Source organism: Nicotiana tomentosiformis, chromosome 4 (assembly GCF_000390325.3).
Source record: "Nicotiana tomentosiformis chromosome 4, ASM39032v3, whole genome shotgun sequence".
NCBI lineage: Eukaryota > Viridiplantae > Streptophyta > Magnoliopsida > Solanales > Solanaceae > Nicotiana > Nicotiana tomentosiformis.
Window position 1 is genome coordinate 93,470,423 of NC_090815.1, and position 24,198 is coordinate 93,494,620.

General features: G+C 38.9%; 2 protein-coding genes and 1 long non-coding RNA gene across 3 annotated transcripts; all 3 read right to left on the reverse strand.

Moving 5' to 3' along the window:
* Positions 1-1,074: 1,074 nt before the first annotated feature.
* LOC138910153 (uncharacterized) lies at positions 1,075-14,071 on the reverse strand. The gene is made up of 3 exons (XM_070201376.1): positions 14,066-14,071; positions 13,256-13,723; positions 1,075-1,425 (listed from the first exon to the last, which is right to left on the reverse strand). The coding sequence occupies exons 1-3, from the start codon at positions 14,069-14,071 to the stop codon at positions 1,075-1,077; spliced, it is 825 nt and encodes a 274-aa protein (XP_070057477.1).
* A 2,601-nt stretch (positions 14,072-16,672) lies between these two features.
* LOC104091975 (21 kDa protein-like) lies at positions 16,673-17,802 on the reverse strand. Its single transcript, XM_009597427.4, has one exon. The coding sequence runs from the start codon at positions 17,576-17,578 to the stop codon at positions 16,892-16,894; it is 687 nt and encodes a 228-aa protein (XP_009595722.1). The 5' UTR covers positions 17,579-17,802; the 3' UTR covers positions 16,673-16,891.
* A 2,816-nt stretch (positions 17,803-20,618) lies between these two features.
* On the reverse strand, positions 20,619-23,328 carry LOC138909022 (uncharacterized). The gene is made up of 3 exons (XR_011415521.1): positions 22,965-23,328; positions 22,560-22,880; positions 20,619-22,529 (listed from the first exon to the last, which is right to left on the reverse strand). It is a non-coding gene; the product is annotated as an uncharacterized lncRNA (long non-coding RNA).
* Positions 23,329-24,198: the final 870 nt, after the last annotated feature.

The window sequence follows — 24,198 nt, forward strand, 5'->3', positions numbered from 1 at the left end:
AAACTCCACAAAATAGTAGTAAAACACGCAGCCCAACAGCAACACAAAACAGTCCACAAAACAGTCCGCTACAAGTGAATAACTCGAACTCACGGCTTCCGATCACCGTCCCGTGAGTTCTTACAAGTATAGAACGACTTACCATGAATTTACAGAAGAAAAATTGGATGAAAGAGAGCAGTAAACTCACCTTATTTGTTGGATAACTCAGCTCTTATCTTGGTTCTTCAAACTCTAGGTTTTACCTCCAATTGGAACTTGAAAGGGAGAGAAAATTAATTAGGGTTTGTGGGAAATTTTTGGGAGGATTCTTGCAGAGCTTATGTCTGGTTATTATGCTCTATTTTAAGTCTAATATATGAAGAAAATAGGCCCTTAAAAGGCCTCTTTGGACGACCCGAAATGGCCCATTTTTTTGGGCTCACATTTAAGCAAGTAGGTGACACACCTACTTGTCACCTAGCAGCTTGCGTAGTATCGCACAAATGCCCATATCTTTCTACTCTAATGTCGTATTGACAAACGGGTTAATGCGTTGGAAAATAGACTCATAGATGTTTAATTTGATGGGTGGAACACCCCATAACTCTAAGTATATTGGGAGAAAATCGTAGTTACATTTGACCCAAAGTTTCAGTAAAACTTATGAATGTAACTTGTGATGACTTTCATCGACTTTTGTTCCACAACTCGCTTGACTTCAAAACATAACACACGGATGTCATACGACTAATATAAATCATAACATAATCTCCTTATCATGTTAAGAACCCTAGTCTCACCCCAAAGGTATATATTATAACATTCCCAACTTGTCGACTTTCGACGAAACATTATTTTCTTCAATTGCTTTAGCTTCTGAACTGTGCAACCCTCTTTGTACTTGTTGTTCATGATCTTCAATATTTGTAACCTCAGAGGTAACATGATTAAATTACTTTATATACTTTTAAATATTATCTCATTTTTGGTCCTACATTAGTTTTCTTACGATGCATTTTTACGTACGAAAATATAGGGTGTAACAGATCCTTTGTTCTTCTTGGGATGAACTTGTTCCTTCTTTCTATTTCTTCATTTAGCTCTTTCCTTCTTCCATTCAATTTCCCATTGAGGGAAGTTTTTGATGTGATGATCAATTTTTCCACACTTGTAGCAGCCCTCATTGGTCTGTTTTTTAGTATCCCTTGGTTTGTTGTAGCCTCCACTTCTTGAAGAACACTTTCCTCTCATTAGGTACTTCTTGAAGTCCTTTGTGATCATATCCATTTCATCTTCCTTTAGATCAAAACCTTCAATGATTTTGAGTGTTAGGCTCCTTTCCTTCTTGGGTACATCCATCTTCATGGTTTTCCTTCTAAGTTCAAAAGCAGTGAGATTTCCAATTAGCTCATCTAACCTAAGAGTGACAATGTTCTTTGATTCCTGAATGGCAGTGATTTTGCTCTCCCAAGTAACTGGCAGAATCCTTGTCAAAATCTTCTCAACTATGTCTTCTTCAGAAATAATCCTTCCAAAAGACTTAAGTTCATTTATCAGTGTGGTGAACCTTGTATACATCTCTCGGATGGTTTCCCCTTCCTTCATGGTGAAATTCTCATGTTGAGAATATAGTAGTGTTCCTCTGGACCTCTTCACTTGAGGTGTTCCTTCATAGGCCACTTGCAAAGTGTCCCAGATTTCCTTAGTAGTGGTACAACTTTGGATTCTACTGTACCCATCTGGAGCGAGTCCACAAACAAATCATTTTTTGGCTTTAGCATTCTTCTCCCATTTCCTCAAGTCGTCAACAGTGCAGTAAGCTCTTGTTTTTGGCACCTCTTCTCCTTAGACATTTATCTTCATGGTAGCCAGTGGACCATTTATGACAATGTTCCATAGCTCATAGTCTTCTCCTATGATGTGATCTCTCATCATATTTTTCCACCAAGAGTAATACTGGTCGTTGAAGAGTGGTGGTTTAGCAATGGATTGCCCTCCCTAGTTTCCAGGTGGTGTACTCATCTTGATCTTCTCCTAGGGTGTTAGCCTCTTCAAGGATAACCCGCTCTGATACCAATTTATATTTTAACTTCAATACCACACAAGAGGGGGGGGAGGGGGTGATTTGTGTGGTGTTCAATTTTTTGCTTAAATTAATTATGGAAGGACCGGGTTCTTCTATATGTTTCTTAACCTACTATTGCTGAAACAGTAAATGCAAAAAGTAAAGAACACAAGTATTTTACGTAAAAAATACCTGGCTCAAAAGGTGAAAAAACCACAATCTACTTCCCGGTAGGATTTTCCCAAACTCTCCACTAAATCACTGAGCCAAAAGCTGCATTTACAAAATACTTTTGTAAACCTAGGATTAACTCTAATCCCGTTGTGGCGACCAGCCTCTAACTGCTGCGATAACTTCAAGTTAACTCTAACTTGAATACGCTGAGTACCTATTACAATTGGCTCTAGATAAAGCTGAAAGGTACACTATGAAAATACCTACTACAATTGAACTAGAATAAAAGGCAGACACTTGGAGCTGGTTCTTCTATCTGGTTCATGTAGCTTCAGGTTTGCACACTTGAATCACACACGAACTGCTTGCAAAATGCCTTGCTATTTTGCTCTCAATTTACGTTTAACTTCTACTTTTGTGCGTTACTTGTAGAATGAGAATATCCGGTAATATATAGAGTTAGTATATGAAGAAATAACTAGAGTTCTAATGCTACTCTTCCTTGGTGGAAGAGTTCTAGTTGATCTCAACCTCTAACTCCTCCCTTATCTTGGATAGTGTTCTCTTTGATTAAGGAGTCCTTCTCCTTATCAGTTATGCAACCATTTTCGATCAGGAGATACTAATTAGACCAAATTAAGCTTATCTCCTTCACGTGCATCCCACATGCTCGAATCTGCCTGTGTCTATGCACACAAGGGATGGACCTGGTTCATGCCTGAGCTTCCTTTGTCAATCTTCAAAACCAACATTCACTTAGGCCAACAAGTTTTTATTATCTTTGAAAACTAGTGGTATATATTTGTCTTTCATTGTTTTTACCAATTTAAAATAATACTATGTCATATTGGACAAATATAATTCCAATTAATATATTTTTTTATATTTACATTAGAGATTGTTAAGAATAGGGGCGGATCCAGGATTTCGAAAAGATAAATGCACTATTATGAAGAGGTAGTTATAGGATATAAATTTTATGGGCTCAACCTTTAGATTCTTGCCATTGAATCCATTGTACTTTTAAAATTATGGATTCAAAATTATTATTTTTAAATAAAAACCTTTTACAATTTATAAATATTTATACTTTGCGTTGAAAAAATTGGGATCAATCAATACTCATTAACTGTATGCTACATCCATTGTTACTAGTTTTATATACACACTTAATTTAATTGGATTAAAATTTACGGTGATAAAATAATAAAAGGAATTTAATGAGTCTTTAAAAATTTTGTGCGAATAAACAAAAGAGAAAGAAAAAAAAGTACTTAATTAAAATGCAAGAATGAACACCGAATACGGCACTTCAGAGATCAAGCTCAGGATCAAGAACGGTGAATAAATCAAGATTCAAGGAGTCCAAATTATCTATTCATTGAGTTCAAGATTATCGCTCGTGACAACATATAGATTCAAGATAAAGTTCAAAGGCCCTTAAAATTATTTTATATTCTAGAAAGAAAGAATAGAGGAATAGACTGTAACATTTACAATATTTGAAATAAAATATAATTTTTGTTATAATATTTTGTAGTCTTGATTATTTTCTTGACACTAATTTATTGTTCACAACTAGTTATATTAACATCGCGATTGAAAAACCGTCGCCAATCCATTGCAATAAATAAACTATTTATCTTGTGAAAAGCTTTTACAATAATTTTTTTTGCTGTATCTTTGTTGTATAATTTTGAATTATTTTTTCAAATATTTTGGCCATAATTCCATCACTATATTTGGTAAGAATTAATGCAAGAAACAATTTATCTCAAACTAATTTGTATAAAAATTCTTCAGTATTAATGTCACGCTCCAAATCAGAATGGGATGTGATTGATACCTAATGCATTGAAACTTATCTTATTCTTGGTACTCTATTCTAATTATTTTTCCGTCCTTATGTTGCTGGTCCATGTACTATGAGATTATTAAGTTACGTTATTAAACCCGAAATAAGCTATTTTAACAATGTAAAAATATGGGACTTTACAATTAATATTTACAATTATCCACATATTAAGCCTGATTAAGTGTATACATAATATCAATCATACACATAATTATTTTCAATGTGCTTCACATTTTGTCCTAATAAAATTTCCAAATTAAAAATAAACTTGAAAGTATCCAACTCTAATACATTCCCTCCCTGTAAAGTGTAAACCTTAAACAGCCTCCCTCTAACATAAACTTGAGGTATCGAACTCTAATACAACTACATGGACTCTAATAGAAAATAGAAATCGGTGCATGTATTTTCTATTTTTTTTTTCTCTCCCAATTGCTTTCTATTATCCAAATTGATGGCCATCCATATCCAACCATCTAGGTGTTATCTTCCTGCATAGAAACTAATAGAACGTTGGTAAAATGCTGTTAGGAACTTTTATTAATGTATATGGTCGTAATAGATTTCGGCCTTCCTATGTTCGATCGAGTTCAAATGGTAAGAAATCGGAGTGGGATTCTGGGAGTGAGCTCCGAAGACAGTACAAACGAGCCTCAAGTCTGAAGGCTGCTCGAGGAGTCGGCTCGATAATCTTATCGAGCCAGTGACCAAATCGATATACAAGGCATTGCTTCGAGGTCGGAAATGTACGACGCCCATCCCGAAGGTCGAGCTCAAGCAAAGACCAAAGGGCTTGACCCAGTAACGAGTTCGAGCCACTATCGGGCTCACAAACAAGAGTCGTTACAACCGCACCAAGAGAGAGAATCTTGGCGGGAATCGAGGAAAAGACAAATCATCATGGGTCCTCCACTATATGCTTTATTTTATCATTTTTTATAAATAAAGTAGTGACCCTCTACTATAAAAGAGGGGATCCTTGTAAGCTATGGATATACTGAATACACGGGAACAAAAGATATCTCCTTGTGCTTGTTTTACTTCATTTTACTCATTCTTTCTGTTCATTATTCTCATTCTCATAGTCAAGAATATTCGTATTGCTATCTCTCTATACGATTTATATCAAAGGGTATCACGTATCCTTAGAACCATACATAAATTTAACGTTATCTGATTTTTCGAGTAAACAGTTTGGCGCCCACAATGGGGCTAAGGATAACAGTGATTGTTTGATATAAATCTGCAATACACACTAGTTTACAACTTCAAATCAGCAATGGCTTTACCTATCGACCACGATGCCGGCCTTCTAGATGAAACCAACAACTTGGCATCCGGGGGCGGAAGGCCACTTGACGATGGCACTGAGGCTCAAATCGAAGTACCTAAAATTCGAGCCGAAGTACCATTGGATGTCAACTCACAAATAGCTCTAGAGGCGAATCAGCGCTCCGAACGGGAAAAAAATATTCAAGGCGGTACTCTATCCGTAGCCCGAGACACCCATAACACGGGGAAAATCGAAGCCAGCTTACGTATGATCTTCGAGATGCTACAAGCCCAACAAGTAGCGATAGCCCAGTTACAGAGCCAAACTCATATACAAAGCAGGCCGGACCCAATCCACTTCGAGAAATCACCCCAGATTGGAGCCCGCCATAGTGAAATCAAACGAGCAAGAATCGGGGACCACTCCCGAAATTACTAAATTGCTCGAGGAACTCACAAAACGAGTCGAAGCCAATGACAAAAGAGTGGAAACATACAATGCCAGGGTCGATCAAATCCTGGGAGCTCCACCGATGATAAAAGGGCTTGATTCAAAAAAATTCATACAAAAGCCTTTTCCCTCGAGTGCGTCCCCAAAACCAATCAACAAAAAAATTCCGTATGCCCGAAATTCCGAAATATAACGATACGACCGATCCTAACGAACACGTCACCTCTTACACATGTGCCATCAAAAGTAACGATTTGGAGGACGATGAGATGGAATCCTTGTTGAAAAAGTTCGGGGAGACCCTCTCGAAGGGAGCAATGATCTGGTATCATAATTTACCGCCAAATTCCATAGATTCTTTTGCCAGGTTAGCAGATTCGTTCGTAAAGGCACATGTTGGTTCCATAAAGGTTGCAGCAAGGAAATGAAACCTCTTCAAAGTAAAGCAAAGGGGTAATGAAATGCTGAGGGAATTCGTATCCCGATTTCAAATGGAACGCATGGAATTGCCACCGGTCACAGACGATTGGGCCGTACAAGCTTTCACCCAAGGGTTGAACGAGCTAAGTTCGACAGCATCATGTCGGTTGAAGCAAAATTTGATCGAGTATCCAGCAATAACTTGGGCAGATATACACAACCGATATCAATCGAAAATTAGGGTCAAAGATGATTAGTTGGGAGCTCCGTATGGACCCATGCATCAGAACAGGACAGCTACTAAAAACCAAAGGGAGATCGGCAAAGAACAAAGGTCAAACAGAGACCGATATCAATCGTACGTCACAGATCGGATGAACAACGGTTCAACACGCAATACAGTGCGAAACAATCGAAGGATTGATCGAGGGAAAAAATTCTCGGGGAGTTATGAGCAAGAGCGGCTTTGATAAATATGTCGATCCTATAGAAGCACCTCGGTTATCAGAGTATAACTTTAGCGTTGGTGCATCCGCCATCGTGTCGGCTATCGGACGCATCAAAGACACTAAGTGGCCTCGACCCATGCAGACCGATCCTGCCCAAAGGAATCCCAATCAAATGTGCGAATATCATGGCACCCATGGTCACGGAACGGAAGATTGCAGGAAACTAAGAGAGGAAGTAACCCGCTTATTTAACAAAGGGCACCTTCGGAAATTTCTGAGTGATAGGGCGAAGAATCATTTTAAAAACAGGGACTTCGGCAAGCAAAACGAGCAAGAAGAACCGCAATACATCATTCACATGATCATCGGCGGCGCCGATGCCTCTTAGGGACCAATGCTTAAATGCACTAAAACATCGATTGTAAGGGAAAAGCGATCTCGGACTCAAGATTATGCACCCATAGGGACTTTGTCCTTCGATGAGGAAGATGCAAAAGGAGTCATCCAACCTCATAACGATGCACTGGTAATATCCGTACTCCTGAATAAAACTAAAATTAAGCGTGTGTTAATCGATCGAGGTAGCTCGGCCAACATCATCAGATTGAAGGTCGTAGAACAGCTCGGCCTGCAGGACCAGATCGTACCCGCAACTCTGGTTCTAAACGGATTCAATATGTCATGTGAAACCACCAAAGGCGAGATAATCCTACCAATAAACGTGGTCGGAACCATCCAAGAAACAAAGTTTCACGTGATCAAAGGCGATGTGAGATACAACGCCCTTTTCGGAAGGCCGTGGATCCACAACATGAGAGCTGTACCTTCGACCCTACACCAGGTCCTCAAATTCCCAACATCGAGAGGTGTCAAAACAGTGTATGGAGAACAACCGGCCGCAAAAGAAATGTTCGCCGTCGAGGAAGCGAAATCAATATCCTCGCCTTCGCCGATAAAGGGATCGGGCTCAGAAGGAGAACGGGACACCAAATAGCAATCACAGATGTCGGCTTCGACCCAGCCAGATAACCAGAAGATTGAAGAAGATGATGATCAAAGGGTCCCTCAATCTTTCATGATTCCCGATGATTCCGACGCCACCAAATCAACAATTGAGGAACTAGAGCAAGTCACACTAATCGAGCACTGGCCCAAGCGAAAGGTATACTTGGGAACGGGGTTGAGCCCCGAACTCAGGAAGAAACTTGTTCAATTTCTTATCGATAACATTGATTGTTTTACCTGGTCCCATTTAGATATAACAGGGATCCCACGGGACATAACAATGCATCAGCTAAGCTTGGACCCTAGGTTCAGACCAGTGAAGCAAAAGAGAAGACCCCAGTCCGAGGAAAAGCACGCATTCATAAAGGATGAGGTAACCAAACTTCTAAAGATATGGTCTATTCGGGAGGTGAAATATCCCGAATGGTTAGCCAATATAGTTGTATTGCCTAAAAAAGGGGAACAAACTTAGAATGTGTGTGGATTATAAGGATTTGAACAAAGCATGCCCCAAAGATTCCTTTCCGCTGCCCAACATCGATCGCATGATCGATGCCACGGCCGGCCACTAGATCCTCACTTTTCTCGATGCCTATTCCGGGTATAATCAAATCCATATGAACCCGGATGACCAGGAAAAGACTTTATTTGTCACAAAATATGGAACATATTGTTATAATGTGATGCCCTTGGGGCTAAAAAATGCGGGGGCTACTTACCAACGCCTAGTAAATAAAATATTCGAAGAACAAATAGGTAAATCAATGGAAGTTTATATTGATAACATGCTAGTTAAGTCCCTGCGCGCAGAGGACCATTTGACCCATTTGCAGGAAACGTTCGAGATTTTGAGAAAATACAACATGAAGCTCAACCCCGAAATATGTGCTTTCGGGGTCGGTTCGGGCAAGTTCCTCGGCTTCATGGTGTCAAATCGGGGAATCGAGATTAACCCCGATAAAATCAAGGCCATCGAAGACATCACCATCGTGTACAACGTGAAAGCTGTACAAAGGCTAACGGGACGGATTGCAACCTTAGGCCGATTCATTTCGAGATCATCAGATCGAAGTCACAAATTTTTCTCTCTACTCAGAAAGAAGAACGATTTCGCTTGGACCCCGGAATTCCAACAAGCATTAGAGGAACTGAAACGATATCTATCGAGCCCACCACTATTTCACACTCCAAAAACAAACGAAAAGTTTTGCTTGTACTTGGCAATATCGAAAATCGCCGTAAGCGGTGTCCTAGTTCGAGAAGAGCAAGGTACGCAATTTCCCGTTTATTATATAAGTCGGACCTTAGGAGAAGCGGAAACTAGATATCTGCACCTAGAAAAATTGGCATTTGCACTGATAAGCGCCTCTAGAAAGTTAAGACCGTACTTTCAATGTCACCCCATATGTGTATTAACCACTTATCCACTTCGTAATATTTTGCACAAACCCGAACTATCAGGCCGATTGGCCAAATGGGCCATCGAACTCAGTGGGTACGATATCGAATATCAACCTCATACGGCCATCAAGTCTCAAATTTTAGCAGACTTCGTAGCCGATTTCACGCCAACCCTCGTACCCGAAGTTGAAAAAGAACTCCTGTTGAAATCGGGTACATCATCGGGGGTATGGAACCTTTTTACGGATGGGGCTTCGAACGTGTAAGGATCCGGGATAGGCATAGTTTTGAAACCACCCATGGGTAACACTATTAGGCAATCTATTAAAACTACCGGATTGACTAACAACGAGGCCGAGTATGAAGCCATGATTGCAGGTCTCGAGCTAGCTAAAAACTTGGGAGCAGAAGTCATTGAAGCCAAATGTGACTCTTTGCTAGTGGTGAGTCAAGTAAACAAAACCTTCGAAGTTCGAGAAGGTAGAATGCAAAGGTATTTAGAAAAACTGCTTGTCACTTTGCACCATTTCAAACAATGGACTTTACGGCATGTTCCACGAGAACAAAATAATAAAGCAGATGCACTTGCAAATTTGGGATCGTCGATCGAGGAAGGTGACTTGAGCTCGGGGACTGTCGTGCAACTCTCGAGATCACGCCGAGATAAATTCTACAAGCTTAACCTAGGATTGGAGAAATAAGTTTATTGAATACTTAAAGAGCGGAAAGCTCCCATCGGACCCTAAAGACTCTAGGGCCATACGAACTAAAGCTGCTCGATTCACGTTGGCTTCGGATGGAACGCTATATCGAAGGACATTCGATGGACCGCTGGCGGTATGCTTGGGTCCGGGAGGTATCGATTACATCCTACGGGAAGTGCACGAGGGCACTTGTGGGAATCACTCTGGTGCCGATACATTAGTTCGAAAAATAATCAGAGCAGGGTATTATTGGACCGATATGGGCAAAGATGCGAAGGAATTTGTTCGTAAATGTGACAAATGTCAAAGGTTTGTGCCAATGATCCATCAACCTAGAGAGCAACTTCACTCAGTCCTATCCCTATGGCCGTTCATGAAATGGGGAATGGATATCGCTGTCCCTCTACCATCGACCCCAGATAAAGCCAAATTCATTTTATTTATGACTGACTATTTTTCTAAATGGGTTGAAGCGCAGGAGTTTGACAAAATAAGAGAGAAAGAAGTTATAGACTTTATTTGGGATCATATCGTATGCCGATTCTGGATACCCACCGAAATAGTATGTGACAATGGGAAACAATTTGTTGGCAGCAAAGTAACAAAATTTTTCGAAGATCACAAAATAAGAAGGATACTATCAACACCATACCACCCCAGTGAGAACGGACAGGCCGAATCAACGAACAAAACTATCATTCAAAACCTAAAGAAGAGGTTGAACGACGCTAAAGGAAAATAGGGAGAAATCCTGCCCGAAGTCCTTTGGGCATATCGGACAACGTCAAAATCCAGTACGAGGGCGACCCCATTCTCTTTAGTATATGGGTCTGAAGTATTGATACCAGTCGAAGTAGGTGAACCAGGTACCAGATCTCAATTCACGATGGAAGAATCAAATAACGAGGCTATGAATACTAGCCTCGAATTATCGGACGAAAGACGAGAAGCTCCTCTCGTCCAATTGGCTGCCCAAAAGCAACGAATCGAAATATATTATAATCAAAGAACCAAGCTCCGTCATTTCAAGCCCGGGGACTTAGTGTTAAGAAAAGTCACCATCAATACCCGAAATCCGAAAGAAGGAAAACTAGGACCAAATTGGGAAGGACCATATCAGGTTCTCGAGAACGTCGGAAAGGGATCGTACAGGCTCCGCATTATAAACGGCAAACAACTATCAAGCAGTTGGAATGTGTCACATCTAAAACGATACTACTGCAAAGGTACGACCCTTCCATATTCATTTACATTTCAAAACTGACCCTGCAGAAGTCCGAACAAGAACTAAGATGGACCCTTCGCTTGAAAGCACGCGTTGCACTCTTTTTCCCTTAGACCGGTTTTATCCCAAATGGGTTTTTCGACAAGGTTTTTAATGAGGCAACCAATGATCGTGCTGCACTTACAACAAGTATCTGAGGCCTCTGTACAATCGACCTCGAATACTGGGGGGCATTAGCCCTCAAATATATCAAGTTCTGATGCAAGAAAGTTATTTCGCAACAACGGGGTTCCAGTAGGAAAAGTTATAAGAGCCAAAATGGTCAAAACGAACCATGCTCATGTAGTTGGCCCAAACCCAGACGCGAAACATGAACACATGTATAATGACTTGCAAAGAAAGTCCTCCTCTTTACCGATATCTTATATCCAAGAAACATTCCTCTATTTGGAGATTTATTATGCAATCACAATTAAGATAAACTCGACCATTACGCCTACGGGCTACCTTTATTTCGAGTTCGAGCAAGCACTCACTCGACCATTACGCCTACGGGATATATTACTTCGAGTTCGAATCATTCATTCGACGACTAAGCCTACGGGCTACTTTCATTTCGAGTTAGAGTGAGCACTCACTTGACCATTATGCATGCGGGCTATATTACTTCGAGTTCGAATCATTCACTCGACGACTAAGCCTACGGGCTACTTTTATTTTGAGTTCAAGCGAGCACTCACTCGACCATTATGCCTACGGGCTATATTACTTCGAGTTCGAATCATTCACTCGACGACTAAGCCTACGAGCTACTTTTATTTCGAGTTCGAGCAAGCAGTCACTCGACCATTAAGCCTACAGCCTATATTACTTCGAGTTCGAATCATTCACTCGACGACTAAGCCTACGGGCTACTTTTATTTCGAGTTCGAGCGAGCACTCACTCAACCATTACACCTACAGGCTATATTAATTCGAGTTCGAATCATTCACTCGACTACTAAGCCTACGGGCTACTTTTATTTCGAGTTCAAGCGAGCACTCACTCGACCATTACGCCTACGGGCTATATTACTTCGAGTTCGAATCATTCACTCGACGACTAAGCCTACGAGCTACTTTTATTTCGAGTTCGATCAAGCAGTCACTCGACCATTAAGCCTACAGCCTATATTACTTCGAGTTTGAATCATTCACTCGACGACTAAGCCTACGGGCTACTTTTATTTCGAGTTCGAGCGAGCACTCACTCAACCATTACACCTACGGGCTATATTAATTCGAGTTCGAATCATTCACTCGACGACTAAGCCTACGGGCTACTTCCAATACGAGTTTGAGCGAGCACTCACTCGACCATTACGCCTACGGGCTACATTACTTCGAGTTCGAATCATTCACTCGACGACTAAACGTACGGTCTACTTCCATTACGAGTTAGAGCGAGCACTCACTCGACCATTATGCCTACAGGCTACATTACTTCGAGTTCGAATCATTCACTCGACGACTAAGCCTACTGATACTTTCATTTCGAGTTTGAGAGAGAACTCACTCGACCATTACGCCTACGGGCTATATTACTTAAAGTTCGAATCATTCACTCGACGACTAAGCCTACGGGCTACTTTCATTTCGAGTTCGAGCGAGCACTCACTCGACCATTACGCCTACGGGTTATATTTCTTCGAGTTCAAATCATTGACTCAACTAGTAAGCCTAAGGGCTACGTCACTTCGAGTCTGAAAAACAATCAATCATAGAGACTAAGAAGTCCAAATTTGATTAAATTGTTAAGATCCTTGTGAAAACATCTGTAAGGCACGTATAAAGTCTTCACAAGTCGGCCAAGTTGTCTATATACAAAATTGTCTACATGATTGATTACAAACATAAAATATTAAGAACTAAGCTTCCTCATCATCCTCAGGGGCGTTTGCTTCTCTGTCAGGCTCTTCCCCGTCCTCGGATCCGCTCTTGCTACCGTCATCATCATCATCGCCATCAGAAGCCAAGGCTTCAGCTTCAGCTTCGAGCTCTTTAGCCTTTTTTATCTCTTCAGTAAGGTCGAAACCTCGAGCGTGTATCTCCTCGAGGGTCTCCCTCCGAGACCTACATTTAGCAAGTTCGGCAACCCAATGTGCTCGAGTGTCGGCAGTATCCGCCGCCTCTCGTGCCTCCATCTGAGCAGCCTCAGCATCAGCCCGATACTCGGCAATGGACATATCCACCAAGACTTTCTACGACTAAACCTCCGCCTTGGCCTCAGCAAGCCGTGCTTCAAGCTTCTCGATCCTCTTAGCTTGATCCGAACACTTTTGCTTAACGTTTCGAAGCTGAACATCGGCCGATAATAACTTGGTCAAAATGGTTTCTTTTTCCGCAGCCAGGCGGTCGATAGTCTCCTTCCACCGATTACATTCAGCTTTGATTTGATCAACTTCTTCCCGAAGTAACTCGATCTTTTCAACCTTTTGCTGCAGCTGAGACAATGAAGGGCTAACTTCCACAGTTGAGTCAAACCCATACTTTAACAGAACGAGGCTCACCTGTTTATCGAGTTCGGCCTCTTCTTTACGAGCCTTAGCCAAATCCGCTTGGAGGTCCTTTATAGCCTCGTCATTTTGGCTGCAAAGAAGCCGCAGGGCGTCTCTCTCCTCCGAGACCTTTTGAAGCTCGACTTTACACTGGCTAAGGTCGACTCGAAACCTACTAATGGCCTGCACAGTAGGGAAAGAACACAAGTCCAGTTTGGAAAAGAACAAAGAAACCAAGTATAGTAAAATCATTACCCGAGTAATGAAACGTTGGGCCTCTTCTAGTAGAAGAGAAGCGTCACTAATATCGGAGGCATCATCGACTCCAGTAAAGCAATCCCGAAAGGGATCCCCTACACTAGAGCCTCCGCCCATATCGGGGGTCTTCAATTCTCGAGCTTCCTTTAACGCCTCCTCAGAAAAGGTTGGAAGGGAAGGCGAATGACCCACTGTCATAGCCCCAAGCGAATCACTCGGGGGGCTCCGATCAAGACTCGGGATTCCAGGAGCGACCCCGACCGGTACAGCCATCATCGGCTCAGGAGCTCTGGTGACCTCGATAGCTTTCGCAGATCGGATCACCAAAGCCGAGGCACCACCTTCTTCTTCTTCTTCTTCTTCTTCTTCTCTCAGTCGTTGGACCGAGTCAATCGGAAGAGCAATTGCCTTCCTCCTCACCCTTTGATTTTTGGGCTTGGGGTCCTCTAACCGAGAGGCAGCTTTTCGCTTCTTATCTTTCCCTGATTTCGGGACCGGGGACTTAATCCCTTCTTCACCGCTCGAAGGCCTCAAAGCGGCATCCTTGGTTACACCTGCATGAAAGGAAATCGATAACGAATGGAGCACAAAGAACACTTCAAAGGAAACGAGAAGTAAAACCTTACCATGATTTTTGGCCTCCAATCTACCGTTTTCCAAATCACGCCAAGCGCGTTCGGCATAAGAGGAAGTCAAGGCTAACTTCCGAACCCAATCCTCGAGGTCGGGCACCGCTTGTGGCATCCAAGGGGCAGCTGTATATTGGAGAAATACATCAAAAAAAATCGAGAAAAGATACGAAAAGCAATGTCTTATGAGAACCACTTACGGTCGAAATTCCATTCCTCGGGGAACGGCATCTTCTCTTCCGGAATAAGGTCACGAGTCCTCACCCAAATATAACGGCCCATCCAACCCCGATCCTTGTCTTCGTCGATGCTCGACTTCAAAGCTTTCGATGCCCGACGATGAAGTCTGATTAGTCCTCGAAAGATTTGATGCCGATACAATCGTATGAGGTGATTCAGGGAAAAATCCAGCCCCCCAGCTTTGATAGAGAAGAAGAGAAGTAGGATTACTATACGCCATAGAGAGGGATAAATTTGACCGAGGGTGACCTGATATCTTTTGCAAAAATCAATGATCACCGGGTCGACGGGACCCAATGTGAAGGAATAAGTGTAAACACTTAAAAAATCCTCCACATGGGTGATGACGCTCTCTTCGGGGGATGGAATTTGCAACACAACCTCGGAACCCCAGTTGCAGTCTTTCCTAACGGCCTCGAAATGACCCTCCGTTATAGAGCACATGTACATCGACACGTGCTCACATCGACCCGGAACAGATGAAGGATTCTCAACCTTAAAATCGATCTTCATACTACACGGGCCGGGAACATAGTCATAGGTGGACGGCTCCACCGGCGCCTTGTCGCCGGACGACCGTGAAGAAGAAGCTTTCTCCTTCTGAGGTACAATTTTTGAAGTTTTGGCCATTGATATGAGAGGAAGAAAGGCAAAGGAAAGTGAAAAATTGACGACACCAAAACTCTGGTGTAGATGGCTCTGCAAACGACAAAATAGAGAGAAACGATAAGAAAATTTGGAAGAGTGAATGCATAAAAGTGGTAAATGTTAAATGGAAGGGTTATTTATAGGCTCGCATCATGACGGTTCAATATCAGAGGTGGCCGACCGCCATCTGAAAAGCATTAAATACCTTGAAAGACTAAATCGATGGGACTGCTATCACATACGTCATAATCGATCCCTGTTAAAACGTCAGCTTATAACCCGATCGGACCACCAAAAAACATATCGATTCTCACCGCATCCTTCGTGAGAAACGAGGGAACTATCTGTATATGGTCGAAATAGATTTCGTCCTTCCTATGTTCGATCGAGTTCAAGTGGTAAGAAATCGGAGCGGGATTTTGGGAGTGAGCTCCGAAGACAATACAAACGAGCCTCGAGTCTGAAGGCTACTCGAGGAGTCGACTCGATAATCTTATCGAGCCCGTGACCAAATCGATCCACAAGGCATTACTTCGAGGTCGGAAATGCGCAACGCCCATCCCGAAGGTCGAGCTCAAGCGAAGACTGAAGGGCTCGACCCAGTAACGAGTTCGAGCCAGTATCGGGCTCACAGACAAGAGCCGTTACAACCGCACCAAGAGAGAGAATCTTGGCGGGAATCGAGGAAAAGACAAATCATCATGGGTCCTCCACTATATGCTTTGTTTTATCATTTTTTATAAATAAAGTAGTGACTCTCTACTATAAAAGAGGGGATCCTTGTAAGCTATGGATATACTGAATACACGGGAACAAAAGATATCTCTTTGTGCTTGTTTTACTTCATTTTACTCATTCTTTCTGTTCATTATTCTCATTCTCATAGTCAAGAATATTCGTATTGCTATATCTCTATACGATTTTTGTATCAAAGGGTATCACGTATCTTTAGAACCATACATAAATTTAACGTTATCTGATTTTTCGGGTAAACAATTAGGTCGGGGTATTAAGGGGGTCGAAACCAGAGCCTATCGAGTTGAATCCAATTTCTACATTTTTTCCACAAAGTACAATAAAAAAGGAATGTAGGTTGAGTCATTTGGATGGTTTGGATCATGACTATTGTTTATCCTTGTTGACCCAACACATTTTGGCATTCAAACAAACTTAAGTTGAGTCACAACCTATTTTTTAATTTGATCCATTATTTTGACTCAACCAAGTTTGACCAAACCACTCATTTTACAATTGTGGTTGTATGAATGACCAATTCTAAAATTCAAAACAGAAAAAAAGATTCAGACACTAAATTTGAGTTTATACAGGATCATAGAAAGGTAGAAGAGATTAAAAATTAGAACTCGTAAAAAGAACACTTTGTTAGAGTGGAGGCCCACAAAACCAAAAGGATCCACACACAATCATTCCATAAACTCTTTGTTCTTTTTCTCCTACTTTACTAGTACTAATATGATACCACTAATAACTTTTCACACTTTTGCAAAAAATGCAACCTAAACTTCTCAACATCTAACGTGGTCAATAATAAAGTTTCAACTCAACAGATCATCGTTCATGGAGTTGATATCTTATTGGCAAAACTGTTTACCAAAGCCAAAGCGTTGCTAGTCACCTCCTTCACCTTCCCTACACGATCACAGACATTCAATTTCATTGGCTCGTCATCAGTAACATCCTCAAATCCATCGGTGCAAGTGTCCTCATTAGTTAAGGCTGCACTCATCCATGTCTGAACGTTACTCATCTGAAACCTCAACGACTCGCTGGAGCCACCGAGCCTACGCATTTGACTCAATGAATCACGTATTTGGTCAACGGCGTCGCCGAAAATCGAGAAGCAATCATGGAGTGCAGCTACAACTCGTGGTTGCGCTCCATAGCCAGCTTCGCGGGATAGGTTGGAAAAGAAAGCTGCTGTGCGCTTGGCTTTGGCTAGGCTTACTCCGACGGCTACACGAGCTAGTCGAGCGGAGTCTTGTTGTACTGCGGTGGCATAGTGATTAAGTGAATGGTAGCAGGTAGCAGGATACATGGTGGTTTTACAACTCGAACGAATATAGTTTGTGTCAGCGGAGACAAATCCAGGATTTAGAGGTTGGGGAGCAGCAGCATCAGGAACGACGGCAACTGATGAAAATGCGGTAGGGTCAAGGAGAGCAAAAGAGGGGACAAGGCGGAGGTGGAGGAGAACGGCGGCGAAAAGGATGCAGAAGAGGGAAAAAGGACGTGGGGTTTTCATGGTTTATTGTGTTTAGCTCTTTTTCAAACATGCAGTACTTAAAAGCATTATGAAGAGTCCTTTGATCTCATGTTTTTTAGGCTGTATTGTTTTTGGTTGAAGTATGCGAGCTGGCAATTGGTCTTGAGGTAAAATGACATTTCTATCCTAAGAACCATGTGTAACGTGTTTATTGCAAAAACTGTTTGTTTTTATGTTTTATTTAGATCTCCAACCTTATATGTTCTCTTGAACTTTTCTATTACGTAACACTTCGTCCGTTTTAATTTAAATGATATATTTCGTTTAGCGAGAATCAAAGTGTATGAAGTTTGATCAATATTTTAAAATATATATTTTTATCATATTGACATTGGAAAAATTATAACTTATACATTAGTATTTTTCGTATATATAGTTTTTGAATATTTAAATTTTAATTTTAAAATACCGAGCTGAACTAATCCAATTTAGCTTCGAAGTTTAGTCAAATTAACTCTCGATAAATAAAATATGTCATCTAAATTGAAACAGATAGAGTACTTATCTAATGGCCTTTCTATCACATTCTTTACTTTTCATATAATTATTTAAGACCATATTCTACTATTCAAAAGTCTCCCAATGCCCTCTCTTTGGGAGGGGTTCTAAATAAGGTAAGATTAAGGGTGTGTTTGGTACGAAGGAAAATATTTTTCGAAAAATATTTTTTAATTTTTTCATGTTTGGTTGACTTAAATGTTTTGGAAAATATTTTTCTCGTCAACTCATTTTCCCCCAATTGGAGGAAAATATTTTCCCCAGAGAAGAAAAAACATCCTCCAAAACTCTTTTTCAATCTTTTTCACCCTATTCCCCATCCCCATCCTACCCACCCCCACTCCAACCCCAACCTCCACCCCCACCCCACCCTAAATAAAAATATTATTAATAGTACTAAATAAAAGAGTATTTTCTTTATAGTTATGGAGCATAAATTTCAACGTTGTTTTGCGTAAAAAAGTAAAGCAACACATTAGTTCCTTTGAGTTTGTGTGAATTTTTAGAAGAATAATTAAATTGTTGAAGAAAATAAAGTCCTGAAAGCGATGGGTATTTAGGAGGGGAGCAAGGAAACATGGGGACTTGGGGGAAGGGGGTGAGGAGAGTAGCATAAAAAAATATTTTCTGCTCTCTAACCAAATACTATAAAATATTTTTCGGAAAAAGTTTTTCTCTCACCAACCAAACAAGGAAAAATAAATGATAAAACCACTCATTTTCCACGAAAAATATTTTACTTTGTACTAAAAACACCCTAAGAGTCAATTGTTAATCCTAATATAAACATAGTATAGCATTCCGTTCACTTTTCTTGCCTCCTACAAATTAAATATCACGTTTCAACTGTTAGGCAATAATTCATCCTCTTTATATAGCTACCGTCCAAAATTAAGGAGGCCCGTTAGAAATTAATTAAGGAGACCCGTTTGGGCTAATTGTGACGCTCAAAATGGTAAGTTAAAAAGTAATTTACTTATTCAATTTAAAAAGTGTTGGAAGAATCCAACCGTCATCATATTACCCACCACAAGGAGGAAGATTTTTAGAACCTTATGGACCTTGCCACTAAGCTAAACTACCTTTTAACTTTCACCTTCTTAATTTTGCTATTAGTTTGCCTAAATTAACGCCACTTAACGGGGTGGACCTACAATAAAATAGAGGATCGAATGGCTAGCTTTTACTTTAATTATCGTGACACCTAATCATAAGTAATAACTACCAAACATTGTGTACTTTTGACCTTTGGATGACAAACAAAAAATGCGTACTTACAAGAGGGAAAAAAATATAACTGTTGATCTTGTGACATCCAACAAGAACTTTCAGCATTTCGGCGACAAGACTTTACTGTATGATTTATTTGACAGTTGATTTTGTGGGTCTTTATAAATTTATTTTTAGTTTTATAATTTATTATATATATATATATATATATATATGAGAGATTTATTTTTATAAGTAAAGGATCTATTTTTAATAGATAAGAGATTTAAAAATGATTCTTTCTTAATTTTAAAATTGTAAATGGCCATGCCCAATTTCTTCCAATTATGTTCTACCTACAAAGCTAAAATCAATTTTTTGTGTCAATCATGACATTTTCAATGTGTTATTAATCTTTTTCTTTTGGGTACTTGAAAGACGTTTTATGTGCTTTTCAAATATTAAAATTATTTTAGAAATTAATTAATGACTGAAAATGGAATTGCACTTAATTGGTTCCGACTTATTAGATAAAGGAGTCCACTCAATTCTTATGAGAAGTTATCTCTAATCCTCTTTAAAGTATGCTTATTAAACAAGTAATATTAGAGCACTGCTATTTATTATTAGTGGCTCTAAGTGTTTTTGTAAATAACTAACACGTGGAACTAGTTATATTGTCATTGTTTTCCTTTTTCTGTTAGCACAACGAGTAAGTATATTGAAATGCTCTTGCACATGGTAAATAATAAATTCGCGATTCTTTTATATACTACTATAAATATTAGTATACTTCTTCGTAGTACTTAAAATTAGCTGACTTGTGTTTTACTTAAGCCCAACTGTTTGCCATCGATTCTTAACTTTAAGGACGTACGACGGACTCTTAAGAAATAAATATATCATCTTTTTTTCCTATTTTTAGTATTTTTTCCCTCAGGAATGGGTGGTTAGATGTTTGGTCGGAATGCAATGAGCTTTTCTATTTATATTTTGTCGAAATGCAATCATAGAAGAATAGTTTATTCGCCAAAATATATATGGCCAAATTAATAAAAATGAAATAATATGAAATGCTATAGCCGTCAGTTCAGCATGCGGGGTGATCCAATCCAACCTCTCTTCTTTTATATTAAAAAAGTTATTACTTCGAAGCGTGCAATTTGTTGGTGCAACTTTAAATTGGGTCCCACATAAACCCATTCTTGCTTGCTTCTGAATATGGCAGTTTCAAGATACAAACAGTTTCAATGGGTCGAATAATATGGTTAAATGCTAATTTATACATAAAATTTAGCTAGATTGAATCAAGTTCAAGCTGAATAATCACTTAATAAATAGAAGAGATCAGACAAGTGGAATTTGTTCTAATGGTAAATCACATTTATCACCAATCGATCGATAGGTTGAAGTTCAGGTTCAAGTCATATGAAGTGTTAGTGAGGAGGATGATGTTGATCCTCCTAAAAATGAGGGGAAGGAAAGAAATATTGAGAAGAAAAAGATATTATCAAACTCTAATTTTAATCACTTGAAAAATAATTGGCATTGTTGATCATCATAGATTCTCCTGTGAAGTACATTAGTTTTCTCAAATCACTTTTTCCGTTTGCTCTTTTAAGTGAATTGACGAATTACAAGGTGATCATCACCATCAACGAAGAAAATAATATAGAAGCAGTGTTAGAAATTAACTAGAAAATTATGAACTGATCCGCTCAGTCAGAAACACAGGATTCAAATTCAAAGATGCCTTAGTATTCCTGAAAAAGATTAATATGAATCAAAGTTCCAAGAGATGCATGTTCTCAAGTCATCGTGGAATTAACCTTTTGAGTGAAGTAACATTTGCTTTTCACTTATACACAGTGAGTAGCGTAAACTGTTGCCCATGGGGCATAAGTTGTAGTTTTAAAGTCCTCGAGCTAAGTTTTACCTTTGATGCAGGAGTTATAGAGTATCTCATAAGTTGGACACAGTGGTAGGGTAAATTGTTGCTCACCGGGACACAAATTGTGGATTTAAAGTCCTTGATGCTTTGCCTATAAATCAGGAGTGAGGTAGCATAAATTGTTATTTTAAAGTCACTGTGGTAAGTATGACCTTTGAGGCAAGAGTCATAAAGTATCTTATAAATTATACACCGTGCGATAGTATGAAGTATTGCCGATGGAAAATAAGTCGTGGCTTCAAAATATCTAAACTAAATTTTGCCTATGAGACATGAGTTGTAGAATCTCTTATAAGTTAGAGAAAGTGAGTTAGTATAAAGTGTTGCCCATAGGGAATAAGTTATCTCATGTTAGCTAAGTTTTGTCTGTGAAACATATTATAGAATATCTCATAAGTTAGACATAGTGAGGTAGTGTAAAGTGTTGTCTTCGTAGCACAACTTACGGATAGAAATTAAAATAACAAACATATTTATATATCTAAAAACTAAAGAAAGTATAATATTTATGTAATATATTCTACTTCTGCATTAACCATCTGCGCCCTAATTCGATCAATAAGATAAGAATTTGTCTAAACAACGTATAAATATTATTTTTTCTTAACTTCTTTTTCCATTTATAATTCTTCATGGAAGGAGACAATCCTCTTGGCCCATGTCCGGTACCCCCAACAATAACCTCTTTAACCACGCATATATGGGCTAGGTTCATTAAGAAATTATATTGCGATGCAATTCTAATAGTTATTTGATAATTTATATATATGAATTTGGTAAAAATATTTGGTTACTTTTGCATAAAGAAAAAGATCTCAAAAGGAATTTTTTTACATTATATAATGTAATGTCATGTGTGGCATGGTCGACTGGAGAAAACACTCAAAATTGTAGGTGTCCATGTATCTCATGGTAGTTATAATTATGTCAGTCTGGACTTAAGTGGATTATTGGTAACATTTCTCTTATCAAGTTTTGGGACGATCTCTGGCTAGGCAAATAATTTCTACCTCTAAAAACTTGCATTTCAGGACCTTTGCCTTTATCTAAAACTAAACGTCACTACTAGAGACTACCTACAGCTACAATGTTTTATCACATAGATACTTTGAGCTGTATTTTTTCCATCACATACCTTAAGTGCATTTTATCATCACAATTTAGACCTCTTTGTATGAAAACTCTTGTAGGTAGTCTCTTTATATCTCCTTGAATAAAAAGTTTTAACATTTTAAGCGTATGTGAGATAGCCGTATAACTTTTTTTTGTACACTTATATATCTAGTTCAATATAATGACAACTTAATCTCCAACATTCCCATAATCCCATTGCATTTTGGCTTCTAAATTTAGTTTGAACAGCTGATGATTGGAAGCTTAATATGGTTGTCTCTGGTTCATCACCAATCATCAAGCATACCTCTAAATTCTTTACTAAATTCTCATTTTTTTTAAATTATTTTTGGCTTTTAATCTCTTAAAATCAGAATATTTAATAAATCATGAGTGCAAGAAAATAGTAAAAACTCTACCATCGAATTGGAAATAATTTACCTTTCTGAAGAATTCATGGAAACGCAAAGCCTAATTAGTTTCAGGTGCAGCTGCAACATTTTGCGTTTTCTGAATGGAGCAAGAAATAAACAACGAAAGTCAATCAAATCTTATGAAATAGAAGGAATAACTTTTATAAAAAAATACACACACCTTGGTCTCCATCTTGAGGTTTCTTGTTCGTAAGGGAAGAAAAGAGAATGGGGCAAAGGAAGGATGAAAGATATTTACCTGATGTTCTTAAGTAATGTTTTATGTCCATGATCGTGGGGTTTTCCTTACAGTGATGTTCCAATGGGAGAAAAGGAAGTGGGAAAAACAAAATTGGTCCTCTGTTTAGGATTAAATAAATTTAAGGATTATATACTTAAAAAGAATAGGATTTGGTACAAGACACAAAAAAGAACACACATTGAGGGTGTCAACAAATGCGAAGAACCCTAAAAAGATTTACAGAAATGCATTAGAACCCCTAAACTATACCCATTTTTCTAATTCTTATTTAAAATATGAGGTGTTTTGTATTATCTCTAACTATTATATTCTGTATTTAAACCGCCCTGAATATAACTAAATTAATGGGTGTATTTCATGCATTGCACACGTGCCAATTTATAGCCACATGGCATGCCATGTGTAATTTTCTTCAAAAATAGAACCCTCTAAACTTGATACCATTTGCAACTTACGTAACGTTGCATCATTTACTCATATAAATGATGATATGTCGATTGGTCTGAATGAGCTTCATCCGAGTCGGTCTTCATCTATATTATTCAAGCCTTAAATCAAGTGCACAGATTAGCCCTTCAAATTATTATTATTATTATTATTATTATTATTATTATTATTATTACTACTACCATCATCATCATCTAAATCTAGACAATTTTTTTATTTAAAGCATAAAAAAGTTCTTCTTTCTCTATTAAAACATTTCTAATATTCAAACTCATTAGGTTCTTTTACATTTCTAATTTCTTCATGGAAGAAAACAATTCTTTTGCGCCCAATCCGGTCCACTCAACCCTTACCTCTTTAGTCACACACATACGTGCCAAGTTTGTTAAAGGATTTTATTACGCTAAAAGTCTATTAGTTGTTTGGTTATTTATACTCCTTGTGTCTCATATTATCTGTTGTGTTTCTCTTTTATGCGTCCTTTAAGAAAGATTAATTAAAAAAGGGATTGGACTATTCTACCCTTATTTATATTTTAAGATATAATCTCTCTTCATTGAATATTTATTCTATTTATGTGTTATCTCCATCTTCAAGAACAATTATTACTAAGGGTAAAAAAGGAAAAAAAATAATCAATTTTGTCTTGAACTTCTAAAATGACAAATTATTTGAGACAACTATTTTTAGTAACCACGACTGTTAA